General features: G+C 40.0%; 1 protein-coding gene across 4 annotated transcripts in view; it reads right to left on the minus strand.

The window, feature by feature from the left end:
* Positions 1–1,543: 1,543 nt before the first annotated feature.
* The window catches only part of MYO1B (myosin IB), a 188,250-nt gene continuing 173,181 nt past the window's right edge, over positions 1,544–16,612 (minus strand). For all 4 annotated transcript variants that reach the window (XM_060622446.3, XM_060622449.3, XM_060622448.3 and 1 more), the window contains 5 exons: positions 14,406–14,512; positions 11,522–11,654; positions 11,012–11,164; positions 8,634–8,761; positions 1,544–2,870 (listed from right to left, as the gene is read on the minus strand). In XM_060622446.3, the coding sequence (XP_060478429.1) occupies positions 2,747–2,870; positions 8,634–8,761; positions 11,012–11,164; positions 11,522–11,654; positions 14,406–14,512 (645 nt within the window). In that variant the 3' untranslated portion in view covers positions 1,544–2,746. The remainder of the gene's footprint in view (positions 2,871–8,633; positions 8,762–11,011; positions 11,165–11,521; positions 11,655–14,405; positions 14,513–16,612) is intronic.

Raw genomic sequence — 16,612 nt, forward strand, 5'->3', positions numbered from 1 at the left:
GAAAAGCTCTAAATAATTGCTCTCACCAATTATCTCCCTATGGAAATAATCACTAGCACTTGCTCCCTATCGGGGGGGGGGGGGGGGAAGGAGGCACCACTACATACACTGAAAACATTCAGAACTCTTGCTTCCAATTTGTACCTTTCAAGGATGCTCTCCCCAGCTGGCAAGCTTAGTTTAGGAAACTCCAAGGATGCATAGTTCACCCTGGTACATCAGGAGGCTTTCTTGCTAAAGTTCAGAAAAACTTCTCCAAGTCAAGTCACAACCCACCTAGAATGAATTTCATGACCAAAACTTATTATTGCGATGACAAGACTAGAACTGATGGATGTGTATGCAAAAACACTCTCATTTAAAACTACCTTGTAGAGATATTTTTAAATCCTTGCAGAACACCTACAACAAAGTTTGAGATCAAATGGCTTCTCTTTTGGAAATGAACTTTGGAAAATATATTATTGCTAACTGCTATTATTGCTAATCTTCATAATGAACAATCTGCAGATAAGGTATTTGGGAAAAGTTAACAAGTAAGACCCATGGAATATTCGCCCTCTCCATCCCAGACTTAAATTTCCATTCAGGAAAACAACCCAACAGTGATCTGGAGGGGACTGGAGAAATGCATCCATACAATGGAAAATGGTACCACAGTAAAAAAGAATACTGAACAAAAAAGGCAGAGTAAAGAACAAAGTCTATCTAGCATATTAGCTTTTGTCTACTAAAGCAAGAGGTAAAAATCTGTATTTTTATTTTGTTTTGGAAGCATATGCATACAGCAGGGCAAAAGCAAGTAAAAACAATGGTTAACTTGGCGGGGGGGATGGTAACTGAACACATGGCTGAATGACAGGATGGAGAATTTGCATTGTATATCTGCTTACATTTATTTGTATGTTGAACAGTATGAATGTATTACATATTTTTTAAACATTTTTTAAAAAACCCTCTCTAGTTCCAATTTTTTTTTTATTTAAAAAAAATTTTTTTAAATGTTTATTTATTTTTGAGAGAGACAGAGACAGAGCGCAAGTTGGGGAGGGACAGAGAGGAAGGGAGACACAGAATCTGAAGCAGGCTCCAGGCTCTGAGCTGTCAGCACAGAGCCTAAAGTGGGGCTTGAACCCATGAACTGAAAGATCATGACTTGAGCTGAAGTCAGACGCCTAACCAACTGAGCCACCCAAGCACCCCTCTAGTTCCAAATTTCTACTCACTTACTTCAGGAACTATTTCAGAATCTACCACTTTTAGGTACATGCTGGAGAAGACTAAGAGAAAATAATGATATCCTCTACCTGCACCAATAAACATAAAGGCTTCTGAGAATTTCTTTATGGGAGCAATCATTTTAAGTACAAAAATTAAAAAGAAAGTCCTCCCCCACCCAAATACTTTCAATGAATGTTTCTGGTTTATAAAAGGCTAAGTGAAATTCAATTACACAGAAAACATACACTGTTTGAATTGTAAAGCCTTTCTATGTGATATTACATTGACACACAACATGAAAAAAGAGCCCGAGATACAAAAATACAGTTGTGATTCAGGAAATGGCACCAAATTAGAACAGTTTTATTATTTAACATACCAATGTATATACATTATCCTCCCAAATAAGAAACAATTTGATTCCAAAGTTTAAAATGTAGTTTCCAAAATGAATCCTTATTGTAAATTTGAAAAAAAAAAAAGTCCTGCAAATTAACACAATTTTGACTCTTGACTAAAATATGCACCCTGTACCAATCACCTCGCATACAAAAGGTATATTATAAATAAAACTTTCAAAAAAGATCTTGGATGTTTATTGCACGTTGTACAGAATGCTTGCCACTATCTGAAAGGCTTTTCAGCTCTTTACTGTATAATCTGTTTAAAGGATTTCCTCAAACTTGGGTGAAAACACTCTGCAAATATGAGCCTATATAGGATCATATATGCTGTTTACCAGAAACAGGAAAATACAATCTTATTTGTAGACTTATTTGGACTGCTTCTGCACTTTTTCTGAAATAAGAATGACTCTGTTTTTTAGTGTTAAAAGCAATGACAAGATCCGGACACGTTAAAGTCCTGTTCAAATGTCAGTTTTCTCTTTTCAAATAGAAACCACGTGGAGAGGCATTTTTTTACCCAGTCATATATTTCTACTTTCTAGGACCAGCCCTTCTTGAAGTATATTTGTTAAAGATCACACTACAGGATTCAGAACAATGCTGTTCGTCAGCAACAGTTACTGTTTTGGTTTCAACATCTCAACCTCTCTCAGCCCTAGTAAAGTTAGCACAAAGCAGCCAGCCTGTCATGGCCTGAAAACCAAAAAAGGGTTCCCAATAAGTTTTCATTGCATCCAGCACAGTGCCTTGCAAAGAGCAGGCACGCAATAAATATCTGATGAATGAATGCACTATCTTCTGGGACCATTTCCTATACGTAATTACTGATTCATGAGTAATATGCTGATTTAAGGTACACAGATCTAACACAATGACTAAACAGAAAACACGTGTGACATGTTACAGGCCAGGACACGCTGTGTATTTTAAGGGTTAAAACTATTCCCATACTAAAAATTGATTAGTCGAATATTTTTATTTTGCCAAGGGACTCTTAACAGTATTAGCCTTTGGCAATTCCCAAACATACAATGAACCCCAAACAAAACGAAACGAAACAAAACAAAATTGCACTATTACAGGGAAACAAGTCCGTGAAAGCAGAGAGGAGGAGCCAGTTAAGGAACAGCAACTTCAAGGAGACGGTTGTTTTTTCGTTTGCACGTTGGGACGCTCCCATTTTTCTGGTTGCCCTGAATAAACTTCACACATACTTTATCCTGTCTGAACTGAACCAGGAACCTGGAAGAAAAGAATAGGGCAGATTAAAGAAAAGTACACACACAACAGCTGATGATGACACTAACACTAGCTTTTGTTTGTTTCTTTTTTTTTTTTTTAAGTTTATGTATGTATTTTGAAAGAGAGAAAGAGAGGGGTAGGGAGGGGCAGAGACAGAACACAAGCTGTCAGCGCAGAGTTTGATATGGGGCTCGATCCCACGAACCTTGAGCTCATGACCTGAGCCAAAATCAAGTCAGATGCTTAACCGGCTGAGCCACGCAGGTGCCCCCAACTAGCTTTTGTTTCCTAATGGATATTGACCTTGACAAGTATTGCCTCTTTCCATCAGCACTTGCAACAGCCATCACTTAGCCCCTAAGGAAAGTGAAGTTCATTAACTCATCACACTCCAGTAAGGTAAGAAGGGCTAAGAAGAATTATTTCCATGTTTCAAATGAAGACCAACCTGCTCTTTTCCCATTTTTCTCCATTTTTGCATAGTAAGACCATAAACTGGCAGGGGGTGGGCGAGGTTCCTATTGAATTACCAACAGATTGAGAAAATTAAATGAAAAAATATCATTAAAGAGGTCTAGAGACACTCCAGACTATGATTTCCAAACACTGGTTACTGACATTATTTCCTCAACAATTTTTGTCATATCCACAGACTATGCTAATAGTTGTTTCTAACCCTAAATAAGTAGATTTCAAAATAGCTGTGACCTATGGAATAATAATAAAATTGCAAGTTTGATATTCCCTTTGTATTTTTTAATGTCCATTAAAATATATATACTATATACTACATATAGTATAGTACATATAGTATGTATATAATAGCATATATATATAGTGTATATATATATATATACACTATATATTACTAATACAAACTACATATATACTATATACATATATAGCATATACATATAATCATAACACTTACACACTCTGTCAGTGCACACCCAAAGCCACTTCTTATCCTACAGTAGTAGCACATGTGGTACAACATGTGAAACCGTATTCTAGTTCCAATCTGTCCTTTCATAGACTGTCAGGGGTCAAGTGCTCGTCCACAGGATGATTCGTCACACCTTCCTACCACAAATGTACTGCATTCCTGCTGGGCTCAGGGCTGCAAGGGACACCTGGCCATACAAAATGAGGTCCCTGCCCTCAAGGATGGCATCCCTGTGGAGGAAGGAGAGCGGCATGACTGGACCAGAACCCGGGCTTTCCCATCTCAAAGCCAGTGCTCGTCACTCCAGCGTAAGAGTCAGTACAATGTGGCCATATTTGCAATATGTTTCTCAGGGAACAGTTTTCTGAGTTGCTGGCATATAGCTGAGTCACTCTAACAACCGTGTGACAGATCGCATGCTCACTGGATCCACGACAACGGCAAACATCAAAACAGCTCTGTTCCATGCACATTAGTCTCAGCGTCAAGGTCTACAGGCCCCGTCCGTGTTTTGCAAACATTGCCTACAGGAGTGAAATGTGACACATACGCTCCTGATTTATCAATTGTTTTAACAGGATAGTACTTCCCTGCTTTGGAATGGTCTATTTCTTTTTACCTTGAAAGTACTGACAAAAAGAATTACGGCTCCAAAATCGCATCTCTCCAGCATATATACTTGTATCTACGTGCCTCAAAGAAAGAAAGCACCTTTCGAATTTAATGCCAATACACACATTTAAAAAAATCAAATATTTTGACATTTTAATTTTCAAAGACCACTTATAGTGTAATGAAAGTATAGGGAGTTCTCTTCCCCAATAACTTTAGCATTGGCTGTCTTCATGTTCACAATGCATGATTGCAAGATTTATTGAATGTTCACCATGGGCCATACTTTTCTTAGTAAGTTACATATATTAACTCAACTTTAAAATAATCCTATGAGGCAAGTAATATTATTAATTTTTTTTAATGCTTATTTACTCTTGAGAGAGATAGACATGCACGACTGGGGGAGGGGCAGAGAGAGAGGGAGACACAGAGTCTGAAGCAGGCTCTGTCAGCACAGAGCCCGACGTGGGGCTTGAACTCATGAACTGTGAGATCATGACTTGAGCTGAAGTCAGACGCTTAACCGACTGAGCCACCCAAGTGCCCCATAGGCAAGTAATGTTATTCCTCTCCACCTCATAAAAGAGAAAACTGGAGCATGGCCCACAGTGAGGGCATGGTAATCAGAGAATCACCCTCCAGCAAACAATAATGTTGAATGCATTCTTTCACAGCATCAATACCAGTTCGAACATCACAGCAAAAAGAATTTACATGATTTGTTCTGATTTAAAATATTCAGACAAACAACTGCATATGTTGAATGATTTACATGTTTATATATTATGTGTGTGTACCCATGTACATACACACACACATATTTAAAATGTTTAATAGAACAAATTCACTTCGGTTTTTTCAATACTTTTAGGACTTTGTTTCTAGAAACTGTTTAGAAATATTACACATTTTATTTAAGGTTCTCCTTAAAATGCAATCTATTTATGGACTGAACCATTTGGGAATAAGAACTGGGAATTACAAAGCAGGTTAAAACTGCTCTAAGGAGTAAATAGGACTCTGACTCTCCTCTTGTAAACTGACAGCCAGTTTATCCATAATGCCTAGGGAGACTGGGTGTATTAAAATATTACTTCTGCTTCTGAAAAGGACACACTGAGGAAGGTTTCGGTCATTGAACTGCACACTGGATATAATACTAATCTGCCGAGGGGCGCCTGGGTGGCTCAATCGGTTGAGCGTCCAACTCTTGATTGTGGCTCAGGTCATGATTTCACGGTTCATGAGTTCAAGCCCCGCATCAGGCTCTGTAATGATGGTGCGGAGCCTGTTTGGGACTCTCTCTCTCTCTCTCCCTCTCCTGCACTTGTGTGTGTGCTTTCTTTCTCTCTCAAAATAAATAAACTTAAAAAAAAAAATTACTAATCTGTAGAGCTGGCAGTGAAATGGATTAAAGCCACTTAGGACTGCAAAAAAAATACATCATGGGCACCCCTGCCCATGACTTTGTAAAATTTTTTTAAAATTTAAAATACGCTCCAAGGAGGTGTATGATCCTTGCTTAAGAGCTCTAGAGGTTGTGAAACAGGCCACATTGACCGTTGCTCTGCCATGTGGCTCCCTGAAGCCTGGGCAGGGGACCACGGGTGCTCTGCGGGATGCCATCAGCTGTTTTGTTTTTATGAAACCAAACAACGATTAGCGATTGGAAAAGGAAAGGTGTTTTGGACTGGTTTACGATGCGACTAAATGTTTTGTTTTCTTCACATGGCCACCCTGTAAACCTTCACTCCCACAAGCATGGTTTACTGAAAGCTTATGCATCCAGAACATCATACCCCTCTCTCTGACAAGGCAGGGTCCCTGCCACCCACAAGCAAACCATCCCCATCAGTGTTGCACAACTGTGTGCCTCACACACAATGTGAGAACCACGGGAGGGTTCTGTGGTTGATGACGTATGAGAAACAGCACACGCTATCCTGCCCAGCCCCTCTGGAGACTCATGATGTGTGACAACATAGCACATCTGGGGAGACCTGTAGTAAAGAAAGATTGTACATTTCCACGAGCCACTACTTTCTTCACAGCAGAGGCTGTGTTCCTACAATACAAGCTTGGGAAATGCTTAAGAGTAGCAATCCTTTGTGGCCTGGGTGCTGATGTGACTTTCTCTGTAAAGACAACCTCATTAATGTAGTGAGTCAACCATAAGGCTGCTTCATCCGTATTCCAAGGAGCTCCTGCATCTGGAATACACAGAATCTTCCCGGGATGAGTGGGAATTACCAGTTCCACCGAAACAGAAGCCCTGCATCCCAAGTTATAAAACATTTCAACTAAAGGGAGTTTAAAGTTAGAATAGGTCCTAACAGGTTAAAATCTTAATTGACTAGAACCCAAGTAGCCATTATATTTTTTCCTGATACGTATTCTTTGTTTAATGAGAAAGGACCTAATGACAAGAAAAGCTATTTACTACAAACTGCAATTTCCTATGTAGAGTATACATAAAGGTCAATCTCCCACCAAATCTAAATACCACTGTTGGTGTACAATGAGGACAGATGATGAACCCAAGGTTCTGTACATCCTCAAACATCAAGGAGAGTTAGCTTGGCCTACAGAGGGATAAGAATGGGTATGAATTTATTTTGCTTTTTATTTTATTTTATTAAGTTTATGTTGAGAGAGAGAGAGAGAGAGAGAGAGAGAGAGAGAGAGAGAGAAAGAACAGGAGCAGGGGAAGGGCAGAGAGAGAGAGAATCCCAAGCAAGCTCTGTACTATCGGGGCTCTGCCCCGACACGGGGCTCAAACTCACGAACCGTGAGATTATGTCCTGAGATGAAATCAAAAGTCAGACACTTAACCGACTGAGCCACCCAGGCACCCCAAGAATAGGTATGAGTTTATTTTAGAAAGACTTTTAGAAAGAGTTGAAATAGAATAGGCTGGCAAAAATCTTAATTAGGAAATAAAACCATTTCTTGAGCAATCTGGTTCCGTGACTTCTTACTGTACATGCAAAGAAGTATATAAACAGGTAGTAAACACTCTATTGAAAAGTAAAGTAACCAATCAGGTATCAATCGGCACAGTAACTCAAATTCATTCAAATGAGCTCATATCGATAGATTTCGTAAGTGGGGGGAATGCTCCAACCTGCATATAAATAATCAGTCTCTATCCTTAGAGCCCTACTGTGAAGTAAAAAGAGCAAAATTTCAAATTTATATATAGCAGTCTTAGCACACCAGTCAACCTTGTCAACATGGAATGCTTATTCTCTATCTATGTCAGAAAAAGGCATAGCAAATATAATACATCCAAAACAGCACTCTTGATTTCAGCCCAGCCACCCCCAAACCCTTCTTTCTTAAGCATCATCTGTGGCAGTAAATGGTACCACCATTTGGGCTCGGGCCCCAGACCTACCGTCCAATCTGTTAATAAGTCCTCTTGTTTTCCCTCAAATTACATTTGGAATCTACTTCTCACTACCTCCCACTCCCACCCTAGCCTAAGCCACATCATCCTAGACAGCTCAGAGAAGCTCCCAATTTTTCTCCACTTCCATTTTTGCCTCCCTAGAGCTATCTATTTTCCACACTGCAGCCAGAGGAATCTTTGAAAATCACAAATCAGATCATGCCACATCCTTGCTTGAAACTTATAATAGCATTCCATCGACCTCAGTAAAATCTCAACTTCTTACCTTAGCTACCAAGCTGCACATGGCCGGGTCTCTGTCTATCTCTTCAGGGTCTTTTCCTACCATTTCACTCTGCCATTAAGTTCATTCCCATCTCAGGGCCTTTGCTCCTGCTGCCTCCCTGCCCTGGAAGGCACCTCCCAAGATGGTTGCCTGGCTTGCTCCACTGATTTCAGCCTCGACTCAAATGTCACTGTATCAAACAAGCCTCCCTGACCTCCCTATCAAAAATAGCACACTCTGGGCCTTATCCTGCCTTTTTTCCCTCTCCACAAGCATTTGTCATTAACCAAAGTCATATCACTTATTTATTATGTATGCATATTTGTCTCTTCCACCGGGATGTCAGGGACATGAAGGTAAGAACTTGATCAGTACCATTCACTGCCCGTCCACCATCTAGAATAAATACCAGACGCACACTCGCCACTTAAAGGTAGTGGTTGCATTAATGAGTAAGACTAGAGTGCTCGGCTAAAGCAAGAAAGCAGAAAGTGAAACACCACATTCAAACAGTTATGAACATACTCATCAGAAATTTCGATGCTGAGCTTCTGTTTGGTTTGGCTGAGAGTCGTCCGATACAGCTTTGTGGCCATTTCAATAAGGTGATCGCTGCTGAAGAGAAAGTCTCCTTTACTAGCTGCTTCAGAGCCCTAAAAGGACAAAGCAAGAGTCAGACCATCATAATTAAAGACAGCTTAGGAGGTAAATGTTTACAGGCTTGGCTGAAAACGTATTTACTGGCTCTTTAAAAAAACATTAGTTACTGGAGTCCATTCTTCCAAATAAACAATAACGATGAAAGCTGTATTTCTTCCAACTTGCTTGGGGCACTTTTAGTAAGGTTACCTAACCTGACGCTACCCAAAGTTGGTAGGTAGACCACAGGCACCTTGCACATCACCTGGGAGCTTGTTAGACGAGGAGAACCTCAGGCCCTAGCGCAGGCCCACTGACCAGGATCCCTGAGTGATCTGTTTGCACATTCAGGCTTGAGAAGCACTGACCTAACCTACAACTCAATCTGAAAGGGCTGTTTAAAAAATTCTTCAGTGGTTTGGTTAAAAACATAAGCAGAAGAACAACACTCCCAACAAATATGCTAAGGCAGTGGCTCTCCAGCTAAGCTACACAAAATAGGATGGTTGTGCCCCATTCCAAGAAACTCTGGTTTAAGGGGACTGGGGGCATGGCCTGGGCACCAGCATTATGTGTAATCAAGGTTCAGAATCCCTGTGTTAGGACTGGACATGCTCCCTTTAAGTTAGGATCCACAGGGGGGAAAAGAGGCAGAATGAAGCATACGGGACTTTCCTAAGTATAGAAACAGCAAGCTACATGCACTACCAGATACATGCAGGTCCCTAAATATGATTAATATTCGCCGACATCTGCTTATTCAGTGACTATTTGTTATATGAAAGGCACTATGCTGAGCACTTTACACAGTGTCTCACTGAATCCTTATAACAACGTTATGAACTAGTGCCATTATTTTCTCCATTTTAAAGAGAAAAGGGTGCCTGGGTGGTTCCGTTGGTTAAGTATCCGACTCTCTAAAAAAAGTCTTTTTAATGTTTATTTTTGAGAGAGAGACAGCACGAGCTGGGGAGGGGCAGAGAGAGAAGGAGACACAGAATCCGAAGCAGGCTCTGGGCTCTGAGCCACCCAGGTGCCCCAGTTGGACTCTTGATTTCGACTCAGGTCATGATCTCACGACTTGTGAGATCGAGCCCTGCATTTGGCTTTGCACTGACAGAGAGGAGCCTGCTTGGAATTCTCTCTCTCCCTCTCTCTCTGTCCCTTCCCCACTCACGCGTGTGCACACACATGTGTGCACATGTGCTCTCTCTCAAAATAAACATTAAAAAAATAAATACAATAAAACATAAAGAGGAGAAAAATTAGGTAGGCACACAGAAGTTAAATGACTCGGCCAAGGTCACTGTAAAATTGGTGAGACCAACTCCAGAGCCTACATTCTTAACTACTTCTTTCAAATCAGGAAGTCCTCAAGGCACCTAGGTGGCTCAGTCAGTTAAGTATCTGACTCTTCATTTCAGCTCAGGTCCTGATCTCACAGTTGTGAGATCAAGCCCCACACTGGGCTCACGCTAAGCATGAAGCCTGCTTGGGATTTTCTCTCCCTCTCCCCCACCTGTGCTCTCTCTCTCAAAAATAAATAAAATTAAAAAAAAAAATCAGGAAGTCCTAGTTAAGCTAAAAAAGCACTGAATGTTAAAAAGTCTTTAGGTCAAAGTTATGAGGCAGTTGTTTCATTGTGGTTGCCTTCTTTAATTAAAAAACCACAAATTAAAGATGAATAAGGGGATGAACATTTATCAAGCGGTATACAGAAAAAACCACAGGAGGAAGCAATGAACATCCTGGTATTTCCATGTATTATTCTCAAAATAAAGCACATCACTGTGAGTGCAAACAAAAGCTGCTCAGGGAAATCAGAATTCAATGAACAATAAATGTGATTAATCAGTTCAATTTCAACTAGTCAATTTCAATCACTGAAAAGCCAAGCTTGAGATTTTACATAGGAGTGAATATAGCCCAAATCTGCAAATCAATAACATGTAGAAAATTTTAATGTTTTTGTTTTTTATTTTTTTTATTTTTGAGAGAGAGACAGAGACAGAGTGCGAGCAGTGGGAGGGGCAGAGAGAGAAGGAGACACAGTATCTGAAGCAGGCTCCAGGCTCTGAGTTGTCAGCACACAGCCTGACGTGGGGCTTGAACTCACAAGCCATGAGATCATGACCTTAGCCGAAGTTTGATGCCTAACTGACTGAGCCACCCAGGCGCCCCAGATGTAGAAAATTTTAAACCAGTGCCTCGGAAATTGGACAAATGCAGAAATCTTTCAAACAAATCAATAGTTGGACCTTTACCTCTTTGAGATGGATAGCAAAGAAGCCATCATTCTGTGAGCTCATCGATACTTTGGTCACATCCACCAAAGGAACCTCTGACTTGATCTGCCCGGACTTTTGATCGGCAAGAAGGAGATTATTATTTGTTAAGAGGAAAATCCGGGATGTGCTCTAAAACAAAACAAAACAAAACAAAACAAATAAGGATGTAAAACCAATGATGAAAAACACCCCAAGTGGTCCTTGAGTTTAAAGTATTAGTTATTTGCAGAAATGCCCATTTATTCTATATCTTTCAGCATGCATACCTATGTAAACTGAGAACACACTAAAAACACAAATAACGTATCTTAAATCATGAAAGTTTCAGAGAACAAGCAAAATTCCACCTAAGCTTAAAGGGGGAACATCTTCCTTTATAAGAATTCTGCTGAGAAAATGAAATGCAAATTTGAATATTCAGAAAACTAAAGATGACTGTCCCAATTGATAAACACTTCTTACAAGTCTTCAGGGATAGCATTTTACCTTCCCATTGGCACGGTTAATTTTGTTCACCACTTCAGCAATGATAATCTTTTCTTCAATAGCATCTTTGAGTTTCTTATACTTGGGATTCTTGTTGATTTCCAGGTAAGCTCCTTGGAATGGTTGCCCAACACTGGAGGGAAAAAAAAATTCCCCTCCCATTAGAAACAGTTCCAGATGGAAGTATTATGGGAGAAAGGTAACACGTTAGCTGATTCTGAAGAGCGATACTTCATCAGAGTTAATTTTATGCATTTTACACATGTCCTAAATAGTTGGAAATGAAACCTGAAACCTACTTCAAATACATTTTTGATGTCATCATGGCATTTTGTAGGTAGGACTTTGATAAAAATCTTATCACATGGAACAATCAAGATAGAAACCTGTCACAAGAAAGACAGCCAAGGCCCAAGTGCATGGTCTCAAGGAAAAGGCAAATCCTTCTAATCTGTTAATATAAAGTTAACAGCTACCCACAAAGGGCTTCTAATGCCTTTAAACAACATGTGGCAACGGGAAAAAAGAGCACAGATCATTACCATCAGCTGCTTCAAAGAAAAACTTCATTTTCCTGCAGAGAATCAGAAAATCAATAGGCCGCCTGGGAAGAACAGATCCAGAGCAACCGCTTTAGAAGAAAGCTACAGAGCACTTAATATTACCATATAACTCTGGCTCTAAATAGGCAATGTATGAAAGAAGAAACAGGCCTTTCCTCCTAGGATATGCCCCTACTCGGACAGAAGGGGCCAAGGTCACCATTCAGAAGCAGAGCAGTTTTCTTTCAAACAAACTGTATCTTACCAGTCGCACAATCATGTGCTAGGATGTCGATTTCCCTTAAAGGTTTGTGGGGTGACACCTGCAGGACAGCTTCTTCAAAGACACCAAAAAAAAACCCCACAACAACAACAACAACAATAACAACAACAAACTGTGGTTTCACTCTGAGCTGTAAAGTTCTGGCAATTTGCAAATACAACTTTAAATGCTTGTGTTGTGGGTGGAGGAATAGGGAAGAAAAATCCACGTAGGTGGTCAGTGTTTCACAGCTCCCAGCACATAACAGGCTGGCACCCAGAAGGGCCGCTGCTTCCCACAGTGGTGGGAGGCTAAATTATCCCACCCCTCTGACTGCTGCGGGGGGAGCATGCACAGAGAACATTACCCAAAGAGGACCTGGCTTGATGTTAATATTTTTTTCTTGCTGTTCATAGTCAAGTGTGTCTTTATTCATTTAATGTTTTTAAAGGAAGAATCAACAAATGTGTTTTTAATAATTAAAAAGTGCTAAGAGTCTCTGAATTTGTTTCTTCAAAAATGCATTTTTCTCCTTTCAGTTTCTGAAGCGTCACCCACAGGGAATGTTAATTAAGATGATTACAAGTGAAAAAGATATAAAGAAAAAGTTAAATCAATTAGTTGCTGGAGAGAGCACAGGGACCATTTTCGTGTTCGAATGTGCTTTCTTTAGCAGGCACTTTGGACAACTTCGGATGAAGATGCTACGTGGGATTCATGGGGAGTATGTACCATCTCAAGTCACCAGGTCAGCTGACCCAGGAGGCTGTGTCCCTAAAGACACAGAGAATACAAGCACAGCACATGGAGTACATGTGAATATACTCAGCAGATAATACTTTTTATTTCCGGGCCATCCTTTGGAAGAAGCTAAAAGTTGTTAAAGATTTCGCTTGAAATCGTACAACCTACTTTTTTATTTAAAAACAGATGAGAAAGGGATAGGGATTCTGGGGAGAAATGATGAACTTGGGAGATAGAAGAATATTCAGATAAGCGGTCTTTACCAAGGGTTTCACTTGGCAAACTTACAACTGATATTGCTTCTTTTATTGAGTGCTTGGTGCCTACAATAAAGGGACCGATCTGACTGCACAGGCCACTAACGTCATGCCCAAGGAGTTAGCAGACCAAATGCCATCACAGAGCAGTGCTCCCGCAACACTCTTAGAGTGACAGACCAGCTCACTCTTCTTTACAATGCAAATGAGCCTGACCCAGCTGGTTCAAGGAAGAAGACTGGCATGGGGATTACAGTATATTACCAGCAGAAATTGGGCCGGCCTCTGAAAACTATGGAAAATGAACAAGAATTTACAATGAAGATTTACCTTAATAGCCTATGCAATTTGTATTTTAAACGATGACTTCTAATTATTTAGAGAAGTGTTTAGGCTAATGCCAATGAAATAAAACCAACAAATGTAATCTCATTTCGTTACAGTATGCCATGAGAGCCATTGCTCAAAAGTGTTTAAGTGTACTTTTTTCAACAGAGCTGAACTTTATTTCCATGTTTATCTTTGATGTCGAATACATATTAGAATCAGCATACAACTTGGGAGAAAAGCTGGACGTTCTCCACTGAATGGGTTAAAAAGGAATATAAAACTACAAAATACTCATTTTAGGTCTTCAATTCTAAATTATGGAAAACAGAACAATAATTACCTTGCCATTTTTCTCTTTCTAGTTTTCCAAGATGAATTTCATTATAAAATATTTTTCACTAACAATTAATTTTAAGAAAGGAAATAAGGGATTAAAACCACTTGACTTTAAGTACAGAGTACAAATAGTCTTAACACGGAACTCCTATCTTCTATTTAAAATACAAATATTTCATCATAGTATGAATTGAGAGTGATTAACTGATGTCAACTGGAAATCTAGTGACCTAAGCAAACCCATACATGCCATTTGCTTTTGTCTGGAAGAGTTAGGCTGATCATAAAATAATTCATAGAATTAAAAATCTCTCATGTATCACTGAAATCAAACTCCACTAGAAGCGACCTACAAATATATTTGAGGAGCTTTTAAAATACTGACTTTTATGGGTAAAGCAAAGCCATAATACCTAGAAGGGTATAAAGCCTTCTTGTCTTTGAAGAGTTCACTGGCTTCTAATTTTTCTTCGTAAATCAGCTTTTGCTGGTCTGTGAATTGGTCTCTGTATTTTTTACACTGTGAAAAATGAAAAGGAGAAAAAAAAAGATATCACTTACATAAGTCATTACTCATTCTTAAATATGCTAAGCCAATTTAGTAACATGAAGAGTAAGAGTAAATGTGTACAAAATATCCATTTAAAAAAACCAAGAGCATTTTTCCTTTTTGGGTTTTAAAAGGTTGGTCTTAGAAAATGCCATAAAAACTACGGTCTGTATTGTGGAACTTGGGATGCTTCTTCAGAACACACAAGGGCCTTGCTAGCAAGGGCCCTACTGGGAGTACTGACCCTCCCACTATGACATCAGCCCCCGCCCCCACCCCTGACATCCTTTAGGCCTCAGGCTGTCACACTCTTCTCACAAAGACTTAGCCTAAGAATGACATTGTACATCACAACTCATTGCACACATTGATTTACATGCACACACATAGACAACTGACACAAAAGCTTCACAAAACAATTCCTTCAACATGCCCTGTACTCTATTATTTTTTTTTAAACTTTAGTTTTTATTCTTTTAAATTTACATCCAAATTAGTTAGCATATAGTGAAGCAATGATTTCAGGAGTAGATTCCTTAATGCCCCTTACCCATTTAGCCCATCCCCCCCCCCCACAACCCCTCCAGCAACCCTCAGTTTGTTCTCCATATTTATGAGTCTCTTCTGTTTTGTCCCCCTCCCTGTTTTTATATTATTTTTGTTTCCCTTCCCTTAGGTTCATCTGTTTTGTCTCTTAAAGTCCTCATATGAGTGAAGTCATATGATTGTCTTTCTCTGACTGACTAGTTTCACTTAGCATAACACCCTCCAGTTCCATCCACGTAGTCGCAAATGGCAAGATTTCATTCTTTTTGATTGCTGAGTAATACTCCATTGTGTGTGTGTGTGTGTGTGTGTGTGTGTGTGTGTGTGTGTGTGTATACATAGATAGATATATACACACACACACCACATTTTCTTTATCCATTCATCCATTGATGGACATTTGGGCTCTTTCCATACTTTGGCTATTGTTGATAGTGCTGCTAGAAACATGTGGGTGCATGTATCCCTTCAAAACAGCACACCTATATCCCTTGGATAAATACCTAGTAGTGCAATTGCTGGGTCGTAGGGTAGTTCTATTTTTAATTTTTTGAGGAACCTCCATACTGTTTTCCAGAGTGGCTGCACCAGCTTGCATTCCCACCAACAATGCAAAAGAGATCCTCTTTCTCTGCATCCTCGCCAACATCTGTTGTTGCCTGAGCTGTTAATGTTAGCCATTCTGACAGGTGTAAGGTGGTATCTCATTGTGGTTTTGATTTGTGTTTCCCTGATGATGAGTGATATTGAGCATTTTTTCATGTGTCGGTTGGCCATGTGGACGTCTTCTATCCTACTGTACTTCATTTTAAAACGCTGGTCAGTAATCTATTAAATTGATTTCACAACTCACAAATATGCTACAACCCTTGGTTTGAAAAATACTACTCTGAATCCCCTATTGCATTTTACGGTATGGACACCTGACCTGAGAAATCTCTCCTTTGGCTGGATTCTGAGATGGTACTGAAGGGACACAGGGGGTGGCTGGAGGGGCAGGGACAGGTTGTTTTATTTTTATTTTTTATTATGTTTATTTATTTTTGAGAGAGAGAGACAGAGCGTGAGCAAGGAAGGGGCAGAGAAGGGAAGACACAGAATCCAAAGCAGGTTCCAGGCTCAGCTGTCAGCACGGAGCCCGACCTTGGGCTCAAACTCATAAACTCCAAGATCATGACCTGAGTCAAAGTCGGACGTTCAACCGACCGACCACCCAGGTGCCCCTAGGCCAGGTGTTTCAGATGAACTCTAAGACATTCAGTTACAAATGTAGTTGAGACCCACTGATATAATTGTATAAGGGAATGTTAGCATTGCTGCCCACCCTTTCAGGAATAAACACATCCCTCTCATTCTCTATCCCCAAATGCAAGGGAGGTAAGGGCCAGGGGCCAGGGGAGAGCAGAGGCAGAGCAGACTCTTGGCATTAGAAGCTCCCCATCGTTATTTCTGAAAATAGTCTCACTGTCAGACTCAAAGAGGGAGATGAGCACTGAGACACTGGTGAATTTCACCAAACTGACT

Source organism: Panthera onca, chromosome C1 (genome assembly GCF_046562875.1).
Source record: "Panthera onca isolate mPanOnc1 chromosome C1, mPanOnc1 haplotype 2, whole genome shotgun sequence".
NCBI lineage: Eukaryota > Metazoa > Chordata > Mammalia > Carnivora > Felidae > Panthera > Panthera onca.